Source organism: Colletes gigas, unplaced genomic scaffold, assembly GCF_013123115.1.
Source record: "Colletes gigas isolate AHSC1104 unplaced genomic scaffold, ASM1312311v1 Colletes_gigas_Sc00028, whole genome shotgun sequence".
In the NCBI taxonomy this organism is placed as follows: Eukaryota; Metazoa; Arthropoda; class Insecta; order Hymenoptera; family Colletidae; genus Colletes; species Colletes gigas.
Genome location: NW_025106657.1, coordinates 1,871,134 through 1,893,246, shown reverse-complemented (window position 1 = coordinate 1,893,246; position 22,113 = coordinate 1,871,134). Strand labels below are relative to the sequence as shown.

Below are 22,113 nucleotides of genomic sequence, written 5' to 3'. Positions count from 1 at the left end.
GGAATTTTGAAATGCGGTATGGTATGTCACATAATACATACATAACGAATATTACTATAAATATTAAAATATAATTTAAGATTTTTTCCATACTTTAGCTACATTATACTGAAATGTATAAACTTGATATTTTCTCTCATTGTGTAAATTGATGTGTAATTATATAATCAATGTAAGACATTGCTTACAAATAATAACAAAAGTAGTAATGTCTTTACCTTTGTAGTATTAAATGTTAAATCGTTCATAATTTAATGAAGTTAAAATAATAAATCAGTTAAGGAATTATACAATTACTAAGATCATCACCATTTTAAAACGAAATTATTTTTATATTACTATAATATTGTTATTTTGTTAGTTTATTGAAAATGATAAAAAAAATATGTTTTAAATTGGAAAAAATGTTATTTAATAGATAAATATATTTGCATTTGTATAGCTATAAGTGTTACGAACACAATGTTGAAGGAACACATAGGTTATTATTATAAATCACTTGGTGAAAAGATATCTGTATTTAAAAAAAAATCAATTTTTATAAGCAATGTTTACTTATGGGATACGTTATTATAAAAATTGATTTTATTAAATAATTTTTTTTTTATTCAATATCGATAAAGTTTTATTGTTTTAAATAGAATGGTTAAAAATACTCAAAATATGTTTCTTTTATGTTATAAAAATAATAATAGAATTTTAAATATTTAACGGTGGAGTATGTTGTAAATACTGATATATTTAATGTATAAGAAAGTATATTTCAAACCAAAGTATCATGTTCCTTACATAGGATATTGACAAATTTACTGTATTAATAATAAATATTTGTTATCTTGCTATGTATTGTAAAAAATAAAAAAAAAATGATACAAAGGTGTATAAATTCTATTTATTATTTTCCTCATGTTTGAATTATTTTATTTAAACAGAACAATTTTTAGAATTTTTATTTTGGGACAGGAAGTTAATGTCAACATTTAACAAGTAAAAAAATTAGCACCTTTTGGAAATATCAATTACGGTGAATGAACAAAAAGTATATTCTATTGTATTAATACGGGGACTTACATCAATGGTAAGCTGTATAAACTATCCAATACAAAAGTACTTTGATAGAAAACAAACAACATTTTTCAGTTTTTAATAATCCTTTTGTTATTTGTCAGTATTTTTGAAATTTTTTATACTAAAGAATCATTTTTTCAATTCAAGATAACTAGAATATGTACAATATGAAAAAGTATCTCGAATCAAAAAAATATTCACAATTCTTAAATGTAAAAAGAATTTATCTGTACAATACAACTAGTGTTTATCTTTTTTAAACATTATCTTAACTTCTTAAGTATTTAAAGCATTTACAGCCAATAAAGTTTTGGGTCATCTCTTCGCACTTGAAGTTTTAACACGTGCCTATATATTTTTAATGCTGGACCTAAAAGTAGATCGAGCCCGCTTAAAACATCAGACCGTTTCATTAACAGTAAAGAATGACCATCAATGTCCTGAAACATATATCAGTACAGATGAACATTAATGAAAATATTTTTAAAAAGGAAAGGAATTTAAAAAAAAATGCAAGAAAAAGGTACCTGTTGCCTGAACACTTCGGCTTCCTTTGGAAAAAGTCTTGCAAAATACTGATACACTTGTTCAGATGTCCAATCTGAAGCATCAGGTATGTTTGGATCAATTCCATCTCTTGGACCATCATCTTCCATTTGGTCAGAGGATCCTCTGGCAGGAGAAACTTGAGGACTTAAAACTGGGGGTAAAACAGGTGGATTTGATGGTGTATCGGGTCTGCTTGTAACCAGGTTAATATTCTGGTTTAGATTTGTTTTATACTGCTTTTGGTTACAGTCATTACATTGCCACTTTGAATTTGATTTAGGAATTATTATTCGTGGTGTGTGGCAATAATAATGATAAGCTTCGTCGCAAGTGAAACATGTTGCAAGTGGACCCTGTAAAATGTGATTAAATTATAATACAAAAAATTGAAAATAACAATGTATCTATTTTAATCAACTTACAGCATCTGAAGTTTCACAACATATTGTACAACTCTTGCAACGTTCACATTGCCAGTTACTTCCTGCCTTTTGGATCATTTCTTCTGGACTATAAATACAACTTGGGTGCGCTATAAATAAATTTAAATTTAAGTATGTTAATTTAAAAAGTCTATTATATTTTCATATTAAGAAACATACCTCGCACAGTACAATCTCTGCAAGCAACCAAACTTTCTTGTTTTTCTTTGGCACAAAGACTACATTGTCTACAAGGTCCGTCTTTGACAGTTGATTTGGATGTATCTTGAGTTTCTTGAGACAAAGAAGACTTATTTTGAGAACCCGGCTGTCTTCCACGCTTTCGTTTTACAAGATTATTGTCAGAAGGATCAAACACTTTTTTTGCTCTCTGAAACATGCATGTTTTCGTTCATTTTACTGATTGTATATATAAATTTAGTTGAAGTATTTAATACGGTAAGCAAAATTTGTCATATCTATAATCATTAAAATAAATACCTTTCTACGAGCGCTACGAAATCCGCCAACATTAGCATTGGATGGTGTAGGCGAAGGATTAGTGGAACTCCTTCCTGCATCTTCGTCTTCCCGTTCTTCACTAAGGTGTCCAGCCTCTTCTCTCTTTTCTTTTTGCGAACTTGTTTCTTCTTTATTTTCTTTTCGATAATCCTCAAATTTGATCTCTATGTCCATAGGATCATCTGTTCGAACAAGTAAACGCTGTTTACGCTCTGCCTTCGATGATCTTTTGAGGTTATGAGACTGATTATCCGTATTCTTGGAATCATCTTTCACATCTTCGATAGAAGTTTGCGACGGTTCCTGAGAATCATGTTCCTTTATGGAATCGTGTTCCACCGATGATTCGGTGTTCTCGTTTCTTCCAACGATTATCTCGAAACATTCTTCTTTTCTAATCTGTGGATCAGGCTTCGGGCTTGCTTGACGCGAGGATCTCGGCGTATTCGACCTAGAATCCGTAATCGTCAAGTTTTCTGTCTCGTCAAAATCGTATAGCCCGCCTGTCGTCGACGAAACAGTCTGTAATTCCTTGCGACGCGCGTTTCCATTCTCGAGGGTAAATGATTCTCGATGCGTTGGCTCGGCGGTGGTTGTCATGTCAGACGTCGCCACCAGCGAGTAATTGCCGTTAGACAGACGCGTCAAATTACCGCTGGCTACTTCTTTCCCGAGGAAATCTTCTACCATACGTCTAGAGGTAGGATTTGAAACACCATCGAGCAACTGCTCGACCAACCTGTAAGCTGGTACACCTTGATCGAGGTAATCCGGCTCCTCGACAACGAGCTCGGCCACAGCACCCGCCACCATCCCGGAGTTCAATTTTTCCTTCACGAAACCCTCCGGCCGATTTTTGTAAAGCTGTAATCGCGACCATTTCGAAGCATTTCTATAACTGGTGTTACCTTTATAATCAACCTGTATCACCTTTTCCGCTTCAATTAACCGATGCAAATCTGCAATAGTGTCTCGTGCATCTACGGAAAATTTCCTTAATAAATAATTACAAATACGATCAGCGTCAGGACGCGCTTTACGTCGACGCAACTGGTCTATCGCCTCCAGGATCTGCTCCTCGTGGAGTATTTGCGTTTCTACCCGGTGTTGCTGCATTATTATGCGTCAATAAAACGTTTTGCGCAAGAATGCGATATTTCACGGTATATGTTTGTATAACGTTCAATAACAACGTACAATTCGCAGAAATGATTTTTACTGTGCTTTTTGCATGTCTTTATTATGTGTGTACCATTCGCGCGTGATGTCATAACGACCGGCAAATTTCTATATATCGCGTGTGTATCCGCTTCTGGCTGTATCACTTTGCCGTATTTCGCACAATCTTCATCCTTTTTCTAAATCATTCGTGCGATGCGATGCGGTGCGAACGCAATTCTTGCGGTCAGAAACGTATTTCAATCTATCATTACGTCACGTGAATACCGAAAGCACTTGATTGCATTTAAAACGATGCGTAGATTAAAAAAGTCGATCATTTTTACGATAGGAATTGCCCCGAACCCTGTTGTATCAAGCGTAGAATCATATTTGCATATAAACAAGTTCGAGTAACAGATTATAATAAAAGCATGTACCTCGATGCGGCTATACGTACATGTTGTGTCTTGTTCTTAATTTTATGAACGTATTGCTGCTGGCGGAAAAGTAGCAACACAACCGGAGAAACTCGTCAACGTGATGCAATATTATCGATTGCACGGATCGACGAAGTCAATAATGTACAAAATCTATGGCGCATTCGAAACGCGCGAAATGTCTTCACAACGTTCAGCGTTAATCACCGAGCGCAAAGCGATTAAACGCGGCTCACAAGCGAGTCCACGAATGATCACTTTCTATTGTTCGTTCGCTACCGGGAGAGGATTTCGAATCGCGTACCGCAGCTGCGCCGATCCATTGTTGGACTGAAGCCGAGAAGTGCACGGCAACGACGACGACGGCGGTGGCGGCGGCGACGACGTCGAGAGGCAATCTGACAAAGTCAGGTCGTCCGCCGCTGCTGGATCGAACATCGAACTGCAGCGCGACGCATTTCACACCCTTTGCACGCACTTTCGACGTCGTGATACTTTTGTGCCCGCGCACGTAACTTCCTTCCGGCAATCGTGAGACACGATTTAAAATTCGAACAAATCGTTATCGAAATATCGCTAAACCGAACAAAGAGAGCCGTCTTCACACTGGTCGCGTACTGGTTGTTCCTTCTCTTTTGTTTCGCTCGTGAAAATGCACCGATCCATGCACCCATAAATAATGCCTGTTTCACGGGGACGAAACGAAGTAACCGGGGAATACTTGCACTACATACGTGCCAAGTGACCGTCGAATGTCTACGCCACGCGCCAATCGCCGAACGACGGATACCTCTCCTCTCACCGATCACTCTCGTCGCACGCAGACAAGTTTTCCACAGCGTTGGATCTCTCTGTTAAGCGCGCTTCGCGACAGTCCACTTCGATACACGCGACCAAACGACGATTCCACGAGTCCACAATCTGCGAATGTGCATGCCACACGTACATATCACGGTTACATGTGCAAGTTACGTGCGTATACGTACCATGCGGGATATATCGCCGCCGGTTGCGTTCCCCGTATACGTCCGCGTACGCGTACGCGTTGACACTATGCACGGGTTACTTGTAAAATGCTTTGACGGTCTATCATCTACTGTATACAGTGACATATACAACAGTTCCGCGAATGTCGATAAACTTCAACGATTATGTCGCACAATAGCCCACCGCAACACACCGCGAACCTGCAAGACGCGGTCTTTTCCCGAGCTGGCCTCGGCGCGCGCCAGCCTCTTCTCTCGCTCCCGGTTCGACCGGTCGAAAATTCTCACTAATTCGCAATTTCGAAAAGTATAATACACATATATCTAATCACTATTACTTATCAGATCAACGCATTATTTGTTACAATTTCCAAAGTCCTTCCGATTCTTTCTCGAGTATCGTGTACTCCAATGTAGCGCAACGCGCGAGACGCGCTCTTTTTCTAGAGGCGGCCTCTCATGCGCGCCGCGCCAGCTCTCCTTGTAGTACAGAACGCCCAAAAAGATCGAACTCTGTGAAACTGTGACGCACTTCACCTCACTGATACTGTCACTCTCGACAATTCACGAAAAATCGTTTGCATCGCTGGTGAGCCTTCTTTACGGCCGCTTACGCGAATTATTTCGACAAAACCGAAGAGCGCCAAGCCGGGTGCGGCTACACGCGAGTGTGGACGGACCGCCGCTGGAGTACGGAACACGCGGAGCGCACTTTTTGCGGGGACGGGTCCGTCCAGGCTCGGCGATATCTTTGTTAGCACCCTACAAGAAACCGGCTTCTGCGCATCGCTTTCATAGACTTATTTCTTCTCTCCGTATAACAGCTTTGTTCTTTTTTTTTTTAACGAACGATAATCATAGTCTTGTCCATTTTATCGTTTCTCTGTTTGAACAGTTAAAGCGAAAAAAAACATAATATTTTTACAGGGAGTATTGATTCCACTTTCGCATGGAAGATTTGGAAATTCTAGTTTCTCCCGTTCATTTTTTATTACATATTTTAAATGTTTATTTTTAAATATAACAAACTCAAAAAGTTAAGCGTTAATTTTATTCGCAAGTACGTGGTGTAAACGTATTTTTCATCAATTTAAATTAAGAGGAACGCGTAACTAATATTTTTTGACGATTTACACATGATACGTTACTGTGTCTTTGATTTTAGAAACGACCGTGACGTATCGGCCATTTCCGAGCGCTGCTGTCCTCGTTCCCGGCCGAGTAGCTCCCTTTTGAGCCTGTTTTCAGACAGACGGATCTGACGCAACAGATCGCAAGCAAATCTTAAGTTACGTTGCACGTGACATATTCAAATGTTCGTTTTTCTTAATTAACCATCTTAATTGCTATCATTTTCGCTTATGATTTTAAATTTATAGATTTATCCATTTCTTGTTTTACAAAGATTTCGCAGACATTCTATCCGTACGTAACATAAAGGTAACGTGTTTACCAGTTAAAAGAACAATACCACAATTAAATATACTTCTATAATATAATACAGATAAAGCAACAAAATTCTTTTGTTTTTTGCTTATTGCATAGGAATAGTTCAGAAAGAATATTATTGCTATATTAAATTTTAAACAAATTACTTTATTGCAAAATACATAAGTACAAAAATATAAAAATACGAAAGTACGGTTCTTTTAACGAATCTTACTTTTGTTTAATAGCACAACCACAATTGATTATAAAATAATTCCTTTTATAGATTAATAATTAATATAATTGTTTTCTTTCTCCATTACATTGGTACCAACACTGTGCCGTCGAAGTTTTGAGATCTGTTAAGAAATAAATTTTAATTAACTATACATATGAATGAAATTATTTTATTAGCAAAATACAATTTGATATATACCAAATTGATCGGCTTCACTTTGTGCATAATCTTATTACTGTTTCTCAGAGGACTCTGTTGCATATTGCAGCCAGTATTTTTCAAAGAAACCGGCGAATTCTTTTGAGAATTTGATAATTTATACGATTGCTGTGGCAATTCAGATAATCGCTCGTAATGATTAACATCTAATGAAGAGTTTAATCTCTTACTCACAGGAGGAGTCTGAGATTTTGGAATGCTAGAATTCGATGAGCGTCGTTTAGGTGTTGTTTTCTTCGGAGATTGTAATTTACTAATTCTAAAAGACAAGTTAAATTAATTTGTTACAATCTTCTTTTTGTTTGTAAATATAATAATGTTAAACCTACCTTTTTGGACTATTATTTACTCCATTGCTATTACTAACATTTCTGCGTGTAGTTACTGGCGAAATATCACAAGAAATATTACGCTTCCTTGAATAGTTACTTATTTGTGATTGTATTTTACAAGTTTTAAAATTCAAAGAATCTGGAGTAGATGATGCCACTGGTTTTGAAGATTGCGAAGATTTGTTCACAGTGTATTTGTTTTTTGCAATATTATCTGTTGAATTGGGTGTACTACTAATAATTTTGTGCGACTTAGGCGGCGTTACAGAGCTGGTGGTTGGAATTGCTTTTTTATTAATGGTATCTAAAACACAAAAAATACAACATTCAACAAATAATGATATATAAATAATGTAACTAACATTTATATTTCACTTCATTTTTTACTCTCGTACCTTTTTTCTGCATATTTCCTATAGGCAAAACAGCTTTCAGTGGTCCCTTTTTATGAGGAATATCTCCACCAACTTTTGTTTTAAATTTAGTTTTAACTGTACTTATTGTACTCAAACTCAATTTGTTAACTGATTTTGTTTTTATTGAAGTTTGTGTTTTATTTTCAAATTTTGCTTTAGATTTTTTTGAAGTTTGTTGGGCTTCTATACCATTATTATCACTTTTTGTATTTTCATTCACATTACAATTATTCGAAGCAAAATTTAATACTTTTCCTAAATTTTTAAGTAAATTCAAAGTTGAATGTTCTTCAGTCTGCTCAGTTAATAATTTTCCTATGTTTGTAAGAAGTTCTATTGCAACTTTTTCGTTTAAACAATTATTATCATTTGTTTTACAAGAAGAGTGTTTTTTACACGTGTTTTGAATATCCAGATCATTTTCGTCCGTTTCTTTCTTTATATTTTCAGTACCGTTACTATTTATTTCTTTAAGGCATTCTTTATTATTAGCAGAATACTTATTGTTCGAATCATTGAAGTTCATATTTGAACAAATTCCTGATCCTTTAATGTCATTTGGCAAACCATTAGTTAAATTATCTTCTTGACTGAACTCCATATTGTTTTCTGTTACGTTTTTTATTTCTAAGGAATTGTTTGATTTTTGTGGACTTTTTGATAGATTATTGGTTGGACTGAGGTAAGTAGTCAATAATTCAGTATTATTTTCCCAATTAATACCTAATACTTTTTCCAAATTTTCTAGTAGTTTATTTGCTTCTATATTATTTTCTATTGTAATTAATTTCTTGAGATCCAATAAAAGTGTTGCAGTTGTAATACGTTTATCTATTGATATCGGATCAATAAGTTCTGTTTCCAAATCTTTTATTTTTTCTTTCACTGTATTAATAACAAGCTCTTCATTTTTGTTTGCATATGAATCATTGTGTATATGCTCCGTAACTATTTTATTTTTTGAATTTAGATTATTTTCATTCGGAGACGTGGGTAATTCAATTAAATTATCAACTTCATCATCAAACGCTGGCAATAACTCTGATGTCCATGATAAATTGTTTGACATTAAATCATCAATACTTGCTAAATCATAAAATAAATATAGATTTTGTCAAAAATTTATCTTTATATAATTGCATCTGTGTATTCTTATTAATTAAAACACTTAAATCAATAATTTTGTTTCATAATATTCATATTAGAGGAATGGTAACGTTTTGAGTCTAATATATCTTTAAAGAATATTAATTAAGTACAATATTAACTTACATTCCAAACTTGATTTTAAAGCCAATTCTTTAAAAGTTTTTGAAAGAACTTTTGCTTCATGAAGTATCGACTTATTAATTGTATTTCCTTCCTGTAAAATAAGTATAAGTACATTTATTTAAAATATTTTCCGAATTGTTTTTGTAATATTGTCTTACATTTCTTTATGAAAGTACTAGTAAATTAATTTTATTTGCTTACAGTAAATACTGAATCTGATGAGGTGTCCGAAATAGACGTTGTACAGTATTCTTTACTACAATTCATATCTGGCGTAAATACATCAACATCTATTAGTTTATCATTTGTATGACATTCTTCACTTCTTTTTGTTACAGATACACATGTGTTGATATCATCAGAAAAGACAGATGTGGTTTTATTTTTTTCCTTTGCAGAATTTTCAAGGCTAAGTTCTAAAGTTTTCATTTTTAATTCATTAAATCGATTTGTTAAATCAGATATTGAAGATTGATCTTTATTCAAGACATTTGTAACTGATGTTATTGAATGCCTTGATGTTGGTAACACTGACTTTGTTTCCTTTGTAAAATCCATCTGCTCTGTTAATCTGCTAAGATCTGATTTTTCAGACGAACAACTTTCTAAAAATGTTCGATTAATAGTACCATCTGATAACATAATTGATGGATGACTTGTAGAAGAAACAGAATTTATTCTATGTATGGAAGAAACATTTGATAAACTAGAAAATACAGAACTCCTGCTACTTAAGAATCCTTCATTTAATAGGTCAAGTGAATATAAAGAAGATACACTGCTTCTACTTCTAGAATTAATTCTTAAAGGTTCTACTAATGACAGTTCTTTTAAATTTTTTGATTTTTTTGACAATTCATCTTTTGTTTCCGACAAAGAACGTTGAAATTTTGGTATTCCTAAAAATGTGGTAGATGATGGAATTAAATTAATATTATCTTTATCTTTCTCTATACATATTGATGTCTCATTTTGTGAAATGGATTTCATTCGTTCTTTATTTAATTCTGTATCTGTCTCAAATAATGTATCATTCATTACAGACTGATTTAGAATAGACAAATCATTGACTTGAATATCAATATCACATATATTGTTAGTATTCTTTGAGAATGATGAGTTATTACTATCAGATTTCAAATCATCTCTCAAGAAATTAGTTTTATTCAAGTCAAATTTTACACTTTCATTGACTCTTTTATTAGTAGATAGATTTCTCTGTGTCAATTCTTTATTAATTAAGGATTCATCTAATGTCCTGTTCATTTTCAACTTCTGAGGATATCTTTTTTGTTTAAGACTATAATCATCTTTAAAATCAAAAGAACAGTTTCTTATTGGAGTGTTCTTTTTATATTTTGGCTTCAACGCTTTCTTTAAAGTCACCTCAAATGGATCATGCTTTTTTTGAATATATTCTGTAGTCTTATGTAGTACCATATCAAAGGGATTATTCTCCAAGCTATTGCGTTTGCCTATTACTAGAGAGTTTGGTTCATTGATATGATTATTGCAATTATTGCATGCTGTATCTGTAGGAACTGGTATTAAAGGTGACGCAAGTTGGGAACTCAATAAGCCCTTTCTGACGGGGCTATTTAAATCTATCAGATCACACATGTTCACGTTTTTATGCATTGATATCTCTTATTTTCTTTTCAATAACAATAGTACGGCCTTTCGAAATAAATTAAATATTACTTCATACAAATGTATGTACTGAGATTCATAGTATCAATTTATATTATTATTATTATTTGCAAACAACGTTATCACAGATCTTGAATGCACCAGCTCTTTCTTAAGAAATGCATTATCCTTCGTCATATAATAAACTTTCTTTTGGTCACGAATTTGTAAAAAACATTTATAGTTTGTAAGAGATTAAATTCTACAATTTCACGTGTTAACGGACATCAACGTTTACTGTAGACATTTCAAAAATCTCGAATTCACTGCCATCTAGTGGACGTTATAGAATTTTAAATGTTAAACTGAAATTGCTTCCTTTCAAATTGTTTGAAAACAAAAAAATAACCAAATTGGATATATTTAATCATTTCATTACATTATATTCCTATATTTGTTTAACTTTTAAATTAATTCATTCGCTTCGCCAGAGCGTAACATAATATGCGTATTCATACTACAATTGAATAGTGGTGGCTGTTTTTACAGTCTATTGAATATATTAATATATTATATACTATTTCATACTATTATCATCATTACACGTGTTATCTACACCACTACGTTATCAATGAGTTATCACAATGCAACCCTTAATCATTAGATAACACCTGTTGATATTGCATCGATATCATGGCATCCAAATATTTACAATATTTTAATAAATTCTAGTTATAATGAGATAGTGTTTATTTATTAAAACGTTAAAAGTGTTCTCTTAAAAGAAAAGGTTGTCTATTAGTAATGTAACCTATATATTCTATACAAATCTATATTATGCTTCGAAACTACTATATTTTTCGAGATATTTATACACGAATGACAATTACGTCATTGTTTCTGAATTATATTTTCGTAATTGAATTGAATATAAGACCTTGATTCAAATGAAATTTAAAAAATTGTCAAGCAACAAAACGCTTATTATTATTCAGTTAAGATATTTATTCGTATATCAAAGAATTTTGAATATAAATTATTGAATGTTTTTAATTTATCATAAATTGGAAGCACTATTTAATAATTTATATTTATATTTATATTATTATATCTAATTCTAAATAAAGCGAAACTACCGTTTATATGAATTTAGTTAATGTTTTAGAGTTTTAATTGAAAATGGAACTGTTTTATTCCTATAGGTATAGGATTTCCAGTAAAAGCTATCCTCAAGCTCAATCGCTTCACTGCCCATAAACCTTTTCCTATTGGTGCCCGTTTAGAAGGAAGTGGTAAATGATTGGCCAATGGCCAACGTCTATACTCAAACGCAACCTATCAGAGCGCTCCCTTGCGTTTACTAACGTAATGTAAAAATGCTCGTAAGAAGGCTGTTTCGTTAACGTTGGCGTCATCGCTAAACAGTTCTTCCGTTGACTGAGGTAGGAGGAATTGGGCTTCGGTAGTTTTTAATCGCTGAAAGCGTCTTTTACGGGCATAGTGTTATCGTGCATCAAGTTGATGATTTGATAGTGCGCGGACAAGTGATAGTGCAATAAAAGGATCAAATATTGTGAGAAAATGTCAACAAAAGCGAGTAAGAAGAACATATCGACCAGCTCGAGTAGCAGCGTGCAAACGCCGCAATTCAGCACGTCAACGCCGGTCGGGCAACGACCAGGAAGTCCTCTAAGTCCGACTCGTTATTCTCGTCTTCAAGAGAAGCAGGATTTACAAAATCTAAATGACCGGTTGGCTTGTTACATCGACAAAGTACGGCATTTGGAATCGGAGAATTCCAGACTTACGCGGGAGGTTCAGACGACCCAGGAGACTATCACCCGCGAAGTATCCAACATAAAGTCGATGTATGAGCATGAATTATCCGATGCAAGAAAATTATTAGATGACACTGCGAGAGAACGAGCAAAGCTCGAGATTGATACTAAACGACTATGGGACAACAAAGAAGAACTTAAGTCCAAGTAAATACTTTTTCCCGTATATGGTTGTAAAATTAAAATGCGTCGTAACATATATTAGTCAATGCAGTCTCGATATCAGAGAATACGATCAAGACTGTTACACCATTTATGCTTTCTCGTTTGTTTTAATTTTTGTTATTTTAGACTGTTGACACACGAATTACTATGAATTTGATTTATCTTGTATCATAATTTATAATTTGTATGCATATTATATATAATTCGCATTTTTCTTTGTCAAACATTTAAAGAAATCAAAAAATATGGCGTGTACATAGAGTTTGTCGTAAAGAAAGTTATAGTAAACATAGTCCTATGAATTACAAAATGGTATTACTATATAAATGTTGTACATATGTAAATAAATTTTCATGTTAACGTAACGAAGTAATAAATTTAGAAGGATATGGATTATTATATTTTAAGAGATAGAGATTACCAATGTTTACAAATATTTATTACATGTCTAGCTTGAATGCTATTTATAAATTACATGTTTGTTTAAATTAAAATATAAAAATATATTTTTTTTGGTGCAAATATTCAAATAATGGTATTATTAATATTAATTTGAGCAATTTTGTAATGCACCGATTTTTAGTTAACAATATAAGAGTCTCTAGGAATACAAGTTCCTTTGAAATAAATCAGTATTATTTTATAAATTTTGTACGATCTTTGAAAAGCTATATCATATTTTCTGTTTACATTACCACATATGGTTGTTATTGTGATTACAACATTGCTATATTTATATCTTAGGAATGCCATTATGGTTTCATGCATCTATAACAAGTAACTGCACTACTCACACATAATTCATTGTATAAATGTGTTATAAAATGCACGTAACCATGGTTTTGTTATAGCATTAGTAAAATAATTTTTAACAGAAAAGTGCAGCTTTTACTAAAAAATAATCATATTGCAAAAAATATATATTTTATTCAGAGTATTGTAATTATTAAGTGCACTTAAATATAATGGTTAATTCAGTTATTTAAAAGATCATAATTTATAATCTTTTATAAGATTTATAATTTGAAATTTAATGAAAAAAAAAACATCCGTGTGGTCTTTATATAATGTTGTCTGGTAATGTGGCAAAATTAGAATCACGAAATATACATATACAAACAATTTAATAAGTAGTATACCATTTACAACAAAATTCGAACTTATACTGACTGGTTATATTTTTAAGAAATGTCAGACGCGATAGACATTTTGACACGAGTATACTGGCGTGAGATTCATTCACGGAATCGTGACACATGCTTTATTCAAAGTAACTTATCAAATTATCGTGCATATTTTTTTTTCTTTTATTTGTACTTTGTCTTAATAAAAATTCTAAAATTTATACAGAAAATTAATATATTGTATTTATAATGTACATTAGATTTTACGAAATATAATGATTACCGATTACTTAAATAAGAAAACGGTATTAGAGGCAAAATTAGCTAGAAAAATAACTAGAAAAATAACTAGAAAAAGTTTAGAAAATACTAAGAGAGATTCCACAATAGGAATTTACTATAAAATTTTTCAATATTTGGGTGTGCCTAAGTTGAAACGTGACGTTACTACTACCGATTGCGTCACGCTTACTATGCGATGGTGATGTCATCTTGTATACGCGTATAACCTCGACTGAAAACATTGACCTCCTTTCGGTAAGCGTTGAGCAATCGATAAAAATACGGGTAGAATCCTGAAACAAACTAGAACTATTATTTCGTAGGGATCAATAAAGCGGAAACGATATTAATCATTTCATTTTTAGTTATATTATTCATACCGTTTACATTTCAGGTACGAATGTTTATTTTTCTTCGATTGATGTTATATTTTTATCAAAAACGATCAGAAGACAGTCGAATTTGCAGCATGAAAATTATAACATGTTTTGACCTACACTTAAATGTAGAAAATAAACGATTCGCTCATTTAATTAATCGATTATCGATATTTCACGGGATTTCTAAATCGATTGACAAAAATGTCCTACCGCGTGCGCTGAAGGATTAAACGCGCAAGATTTGCTTGTCATAACAAACACAATGAAATAATATTTGATGACAAATGCGAAATAATACTATAAGAAGTTTCGAATAATACTCTTAATATTTTTATCTTTTTTTCATCATTTCGACTCTCCTTTGAACTTACGATAATTTAATACGATTTAGATAAAGTAGTAAAGTTCAGTTATCAGCCCGACAGTATTGTATAGAAAGAGACATAGTGCCGACCTTGCATTTATAGCGATTATAAAAAAGGACGTTTCTCATAAAAGGAATGGCATTATCGACGAGACGCGTGTCCTCGTACAAAAATACGAACTCAACACTTCTCGGGAAATAATTTCGTCATGCGTAAAATTTATGTTCAATTCATGCATTCTTTTTTTTATTATGCAAGTACTAAGCCTGTATAAAAAAAAAATCGAATGTTCAATATTTTTATTATTTACCGTATGTGTAATTACCTTTACACTGTGTTTTCGTAAATGTTTCATGTAATACCGAAACATTATCTACAACAATTAATATACAAACAACATTAATATATAACGTTCATAAATCGTAAATTTTAGGGTAACGGAATCTTAAGGCCGCTCGAGACACTATGGTAGAAAATAAAATTCTCGATGTGGGTCGTTGCTTGAAATAGAAACATGCGAGCTCAACACTTCTTCACGACTATTGGACTGTCGCGAATGATCGAAATTTTCCTTTTATATACAATTTAGGGAATGCACAAATTTTTACTTTCTTTTACTTTCTCGAAAGTGACATAAAAAATGTCGACACTTTATGTTTATAGATTATAGTCATAGATTCAAAAGTACAACTGAATAAATTGGAATTATTAACAATTTTTTAAAATAGTATTTCGAAAATATGCTTGCCTATGCCAATAAATAAATAATTTTTAACATTTACCGTAAGGTATTCTTTATTTAATAACTAATGGGATGTTGAGCGATTTAAATATTTGAATTATAATATTAATTTCATCGTAATATTTTGTGTTACATACATTTTAGTTATCAACTTTTCTAACTATTTATGATTTTTTACAGATTAGAAAAGAAACTAATGGACTTGCAAGTTGCTGAAAGAAATTTGTTATTGTATGAAACTCGCTACAATGATTTGCAATCACAATATAATCAGTCTCAAGCAGAACGTAAAAGATTGACTGAAAGAGAAAGAGAATTGGAACAGGAAGTAGAAAAATTAAAAACATTATTGGAAGATGCACGTAAACATCTTGGAGAAGAAACTTTGCAACGTGTTGTCCTTGAAAATAGCATTCAAAGTCTAAAAGAAGATATTAGTTTCAAAGATCAAATTTATCAACAAGAATTGACAGAAACAAGAACAAAGCGACAGGTATATATTTAGAATTTAAAATTTAAGTATAGTAATTATTCATTGTTTAATTTGTTACCTATATTGAATTGTCAAAGAAAATGATATTTACATAAATTAAGTTCTTTAATGCTTCATGGCTTTTTTGCTTATAAATCGTTTATAATTCATTTCAGATGGAAATCTCCGAGATAGATGGTCGTCTTGCTGAACAATACGAAGCTAAGTTGCAACAATCTTTGCAAGAATTACGAGATCAATATGAAGGACAGATGCGAGCTAATAGAGAAGAAATTGAGTTATTATATGAAAGTAAGATTAAAAATTTGACATCTCATGCTCAACGTACCAGCGGGGCTGCTAGTTTAGCTGTTGAAGAGTTGAGACAAACAAGAACAAGGGTTGATGGACTTAATCAAAAAATCAATGAACTGGAAGCATCCAATAACGCCCTTAATTCACGAATCAGGTAATTTTGTAATATTTATGTGCGAGATATCGTATATGTACGACTTTGAATTTATAACAGAACCCATATTTTTTCATGAATGAATAAATACTATATGAATTTTCATACAGAGATTTGGAAAACTTACGTGAAAATGAGAAAGCACGTCATGCGGAAAGTATGGCATCAGCAGATGCAGAATTGGCACGTATGCGTGATGAAATGACTCAACAACTACAAGAATACCAAGATCTTATGGATATTAAAGTTGCTCTTGATTTGGAAATTGCTGCATATCGTAAACTTTTGGAATCTGAAGAAGCCAGGTATAATAATTAAAATATATAAATAAAAGTTCTCTAAACATATCTTGCTTAGTTTCAAGGGAAACATAATCTAAAATACAAAAAAAAAATATTGTCAAATTAGTATTGTTAATAATCTTTATTTGTAGATTAAATATCATGCCTGCACAATCATCTACAACAACAGTGTCTAGCGGTAGAAGTACTCCTTCAAGACATACACCTTCAAGAGGTGGAAAACGAAAACGTACTTTATTAGAGGAAAGTGAAGAACGTAGCAGTACTGATTACAGCGTATCTGGAACAGCTAGAGGTGATATAGAAGTTACAGAAGCTGATCCTCAAGGACGATTTGTGAAACTTACCAACAAAGGCAGTAAAGTAAGTAAAACATGTAGCATAATTTTACAGTTATTTTGTGTAATATCAGTATCCGTAGATTTTAGTTTGTTTGAATTATGTCTATGTATTATTTTAATTTTGTACAGGAAGTAGGACTTAGTGGGTGGCAAATCATTCGTAAAGCTGGATCTCTGGAAACAGTATTTAAATTTCATCGTACTGCAAAGATAGAACCAGGAGCTACTGTAATGGTATGGTCGTCAGATATTGGTGCTACACACGAACCACCATCAAATATTGTCATGAAGAGTCAAAAGTGGTTTACAGCAGATGTTATGACAACGAGACTTCTTAATAACGAAGGCGAAGTAAGCTTTCTCATACTTATTATGGATTTCGATAATATGAAGTCATGTAATGGTTATAATCATTATTTATAATTTTTTAATTTATAAATAGGAAATGGCCACTTCAGAATGCAAAAGGCAACAGTTATCCTCATCTCTGTCTCGGCATAGAGAAAATTTGGGTTTCCGTCCTTCCGAGGATCTTCACCATCAACAGGTATGTAAATATTATCTAGGTATGGCAACAAAAATAAGAATGAACATTAATAAATAATCATGAAAGTCGTATGTGCTGTTAAATGGTTTTAGTTAGTTTTGGCACTTTTTAAATCGGAGTGAAGATAATATATGTTTACTGTTTTTATATTTGAAAATAATAGTATAAATATTTTGTATTGTTTAAATATCTATAATTGCAATTGGCCGCAGACACACAAATATGTATATTTAAAAGTTAGTTATAAAATTATTTATAACTTTATTGTTTCCAAAGGTTGTTTCTTTCTAGCAATTTAATTAACGAAGACAATGTGGCTATAAAACGTTTTGATTTTCTACAGTAATTATTATTATAAATATTTGTAAATTTCTTTTAAAATTATCATTTTCTTATTAATTTTACTATTAGATGTAATATGAAAAATGTATGATAAGTAAATTCGGGGTGTGTGTTATCAACGCATCTTCTTATTCCGTAGAGAAGATATCTCTACCCATATTAAGTGGGCGACCGAATGGTTCTGATGAGTCGATTTATGTAAGTCGTTTTCAACTTATCGAACGTTACAATAGGCGGCGATGATTAATGTAATTCGCGCTTCAAGTACAAAGAATTATTTGGCTTTGTTTTTCTCCATCACAGCACTTTATTTTCATGCTCACGCTTAACTAAAACTTCACAAGTGTTCAAAGTATAATCTTTTATTAAAATATAATAGTTAACCACATTGTCTTTAACATATATAATTAATGAATGTAGCTTCCATTACATACATAAACTTACAATAGTTATTCCATATTCAATGCAATGTATCACCATTGGTATTATTATCATACATTTGTAATTTAACACATCAATGAAAAGGTCCAAACACTAAAACATATTAACAAATATCATTTTATTCTCAGTGAATTGATCAACTTAATTTTTGTATCCTAGTTGATAATGATATGCTAATGAAATTAAATAATTTTTGTTGTCAATTAATATTATATTTTTATTAAATTAATATAATTCAATTTTAGGATAGTATTTAACTAAATATTTTAACTAAATTGATTGAAGTTTGTATTGAATGTATTGAACACAATAATTGGATAGCCAAAAAGTACTCACTTTTCATTTGCGTTTATACGAGGCTAGCTAAATATTTTGTTATTCTAATGCATGTAAAAAAAAATTTTTAACAAATAAATCCTTGTTAGGTTAAATCAACAATGAAAATATTTCTTTCTAGCATAAAAAGTAAAAGTATTCTAACAAGTTTTATATGGTGTAAATATTAGACGTAATTATATTATTATGTTATAAATATTCATAATATAATGAAATATTTTCATGAGATGATTTTGCCTTGTCTCATAATTTAACATGGTTTGAATAGTGTAAATTATTTATTAAATTCCTCTGTCAGAGAGGAAATGCTTTTTAATTAAATTGTATAGCAATAAAGAAACTGATAATTGTAGTATTACATTGTTTGTACAAAGTATACAGCAGTGTTTAGTATTAAATTATTTGTACAGAGTGTACAACAGTGTTTAGTATTAAATTGTTTCTATAAATATATTTCATCGTACAAAATGTTTTTCACTATGATCAAATTATGGTAGAATCATATATGTGCGTGCATACTTCATAAGTGTGCGTGTGTATGTATTTTTACACGCATGCAAAAATAAGCACGCAAAATACGTCTGTGTCATAAGATTCTACACAAACGATTAACATTCATTAATAATTGCTTCAAATTATGTAACTAATAAATACAGAATAATATATAAATAATAGTTACGCCATGCTGTCTGGGTTAATAAAAGCGAGGTTTTAATTTGTTCTACAGAAATGTGATTCTTTTTTTTGTTCCAGGCCGATCCCCAAGGAGAGGAATTCTGTTGCCTTATGTAAAAACAAATTTATAAAATAATTTTAAGAACTCTAAACAGCACATTTTAAAAATGCTTGAAAGGTACAGGAAAGCAACACTTGAGAGGCTCGTTTAGAGGTCGAGCCCATTTCATCAACACAAAGAATATTCATATGATAATGTTTTGAATGATTTATTTTGCTTAAGAAAATAATAAAGAAGAGATTTAAAAGAGAATTCACGACGCTATTAGTACTTTATACTTCTAGAGAGATATGTACACCATATAAGAAAATATTCTGTAATATACTGTTTAAATCAAACTTAAAAAGTTTCATGATGACTGAAACGATTATTGCATTTATATACTTGCACATCGTACAAAACTTGTTTGTCCGTTGTATCGAAGTTACTACTTTATTAAATAACGAGCACGAAAAATTTTTTCATCGAGACCGATATATTTTTGGCGTAACATTTATTTTTACCTAGTCGTTAATCGTGCCTTTTCAAATGTAAAAAAGAGATCACTTTTCTTGGTAGATAATAGTATTTATTTTTAAGTACAAAACCCGGATGAAATAGGAGTGTGGTGCCTGTATAATATTCAAGCATATTCATTTGACAAAAAAAATATCTATACTATATTAATTTAGTTATATCTGCTCCATCATCCGGACTATGATTTTGTTAATTGTATCTGAGTTTATACCATTTATACCAATAATAAAAATCTCTGATTAACCATATTTCTATTGTATTTATATACAATACTATATTTTTTTGACCAGACCAAAGTATTTTTGGCATAACATTTAAAGGTAAATTTAATGGCACTAAGTATGCAAATATTAAAATTTTGTTATTAAAAACTTGTGAATAATTAATAAATGCAGAGGATTTGATCGTGTATGTGTATGTACATATACACTGACCTTGGTATACTCCGTGTGATAATATGAAGTGGCGCACCTAATTACATAGTGATAAATGATTAGTTGGCGTTCCATTACTCATTCGTGCTGTGAAGGGAAATAATTTATCGTCACGTTGACCACAAAGTCACTTATGCTTATCTTATGGCTCATTTAAGTGTCTTGTTAATCATCGATATCAAGAGTAAAAATTCGTGTAATATGTTTCGTACACGTTGAACTGGATCTAAAGAAAATCATATGACTGTAGCAAATTGACAAGAAATTATTTTTCGAAATTTAACAATTCTATTTGCGCCACATTAACAAGAAAGTAGATATAGATACCGAATAAGCTAATAAAAATATACTGGAAAACAGGAAAATACATGAATTAACAGGACAAAATATTCTCGGAAAAGGAAGTTAATCGCATGAGCTATCTTCGTTTATATTATAATAATCGCAACACAAACTGTCTTATTAAAGTCATTCTGTCTATATTTAAGAATATAATATAGAAAGATGAAAAAGACAGTGGCGTAGGCAAAGTGGCCTTGACAGGCCAGTTCGTATAGCGATTACTATGTGTAGTGATATTAGTTTCTGTTAAAGCAGGATTGTGTGAAGGGGGTGATGTATAATAATCCGTATTCCACTACTAAATGTATTCTCTTTATTTAATAACAGAATTTGAACAGAAACTATTCTTAACACGTCTTGCTCATGTGAGATGATGCCTGGAACTGAATTATCGTTAAAAATTCCCGCTCGGCTTTTGTTCGTGGCACGAGAAGTGCCGAGGTTGTCCGAGTCTGTCTGTACGCTCTATTGAGAAATGATGTGAACTTAGCCATTCTCAATAGTTTCAATGTTATTAATAATATTGTTTAATTTCCAAATCTGCCTCAATTTTTTTCTCACAAATGTTAGATATAATTAATTAACGTTTCTTTAATTATTGAACTCATTCCCTCTAAGAATAAATCTTTGACATCGAATAACGAGTATAAATTTTAGATTGATTCATAAACCAACTTTTATGTACGTTTCATTCGTAAATGCATTTATAAATTAGAATCTATTAGTAAATTTGTTAAGTCAATATATCAATAAATGATAAAAGTAGTGGTTTTACAGCGCACTTCGTGTTAAAAGACGGTGACCCTGGGAATCATATTCAACCCGACCATCGAAGTCGGTAATATTTGTAAATTCAAGAATTACTGTTACAGAAAACTATCATATCGTAGATCGAGCCAGTGAAAATCATAGACGAGGTATGTAGGCACAGATAAAGTATACAAGTAGACCTTACATCTTATACAAGAGGTGATTTTAACGTTCTCTTCTATTCATTGAAATTAGTGTCAATGGGAAAATAGACTGTAGTTGTGTGTAAATATATGTACGTGAGTTGTGAATTATGAATTATTTACGTTTCTTTGTCTAGTTAAAGTTGCAAATAATTTGCATTAATTGTATAGTTCCATTTAGAATTGCGAATGAGAATTTTTCGCGTCTGCTTTTCCTAATTTTGGGGATCAAGCCCCGATGTATCATATGGTTCATAACTAATTTTAGTAATGTAAAAGCATCTTGACTTTAGAAACGTACGACCAT

At 31.7% G+C, this 22,113-nt stretch overlaps 3 protein-coding genes across 4 annotated transcripts; 1 reads left to right on the top strand and 2 right to left on the bottom strand.

Moving 5' to 3' along the window:
- Positions 1-966: 966 nt before the first annotated feature.
- Positions 967-5,803, bottom strand: LOC122401770. Its single transcript, XM_043404120.1, has 6 exons — positions 4,180-5,803; positions 2,541-4,086; positions 2,220-2,430; positions 2,040-2,149; positions 1,596-1,970; positions 967-1,508 (listed from the first exon to the last, which is right to left on the bottom strand). The coding sequence occupies exons 2-6, from the start codon at positions 3,675-3,677 to the stop codon at positions 1,362-1,364; spliced, it is 1,980 nt and encodes a 659-aa protein (XP_043260055.1). The 5' UTR covers positions 3,678-4,086; positions 4,180-5,803; the 3' UTR covers positions 967-1,361.
- A 1,018-nt stretch (positions 5,804-6,821) lies between these two features.
- LOC122401799 (uncharacterized protein PF11_0213-like) lies at positions 6,822-10,670 on the bottom strand. Its single transcript, XM_043404158.1, has 6 exons — positions 9,252-10,670; positions 9,051-9,141; positions 7,758-8,864; positions 7,360-7,666; positions 7,010-7,289; positions 6,822-6,932 (listed from the first exon to the last, which is right to left on the bottom strand). The coding sequence occupies exons 1-6, from the start codon at positions 10,668-10,670 to the stop codon at positions 6,861-6,863; spliced, it is 3,276 nt and encodes a 1,091-aa protein (XP_043260093.1). The 3' UTR covers positions 6,822-6,860.
- Positions 10,671-12,088: 1,418 nt separating this feature from the next.
- Positions 12,089-20,245, top strand: LOC122401766 (lamin Dm0-like). Of its 2 annotated transcripts, XM_043404117.1 has the most exons (9): positions 12,089-12,664; positions 15,756-16,068; positions 16,224-16,516; positions 16,627-16,821; positions 16,950-17,181; positions 17,289-17,510; positions 17,602-17,706; positions 18,188-18,246; positions 19,579-20,245. In XM_043404117.1, the coding sequence occupies exons 1-8, from the start codon at positions 12,261-12,263 to the stop codon at positions 18,209-18,211; spliced, it is 1,788 nt and encodes a 595-aa protein (XP_043260052.1). In that variant the 5' UTR covers positions 12,089-12,260; the 3' UTR covers positions 18,212-18,246; positions 19,579-20,245. The 2 variants fall into 2 exon arrangements, with proteins under 2 accessions (XP_043260052.1, XP_043260051.1); XM_043404116.1 differs by lacking the exon at positions 18,188-18,246 and having other exon boundaries at positions 19,579-20,244.
- The last annotated feature ends 1,868 nt before the right edge of the window (positions 20,246-22,113 follow it).

Bases quoted from the DNA above. Each gene is read 5' to 3' on its own strand.
- LOC122401770 (XM_043404120.1), bottom strand. From the start codon at position 3,677: ATGCAGCAACACCGGGTAGAAACGCAAATACTCCACGAGGAGCAGATC. The intron at 2,431-2,540 runs GTATTTATTTTA...TGCATGTTTCAG, and splicing joins TTCGTAGCGCTCGTAGAAAG to AGAGCAAAAAAAGTGTTTGA. The intron at 1,971-2,039 runs GTAAGTTGATTA...CACATTTTACAG, and splicing joins GTTGTGAAACTTCAGATGCT to GGTCCACTTGCAACATGTTT.
- LOC122401799 (XM_043404158.1), bottom strand. From the start codon at position 10,670: ATGTGTGATCTGATAGATTTAAATAGCCCCGTCAGAAAGGGCTTATTG. The intron at 7,667-7,757 runs GTACGAGAGTAA...TTTGTGTTTTAG, and splicing joins AGGAAATATGCAGAAAAAAG to ATACCATTAATAAAAAAGCA. The intron at 7,290-7,359 runs GTAGGTTTAACA...CTTGTCTTTTAG, and splicing joins GTAAATAATAGTCCAAAAAG to AATTAGTAAATTACAATCTC.
- LOC122401766 (XM_043404116.1), top strand. From the start codon at position 12,261: ATGTCAACAAAAGCGAGTAAGAAGAACATATCGACCAGCTCGAGTAGC. The intron at 16,822-16,949 runs GTATAATAATTA...CTTTATTTGTAG, and splicing joins TTGGAATCTGAAGAAGCCAG to ATTAAATATCATGCCTGCAC. The intron at 17,511-17,601 runs GTAAGCTTTCTC...ATTTATAAATAG, and splicing joins TTCTTAATAACGAAGGCGAA to GAAATGGCCACTTCAGAATG.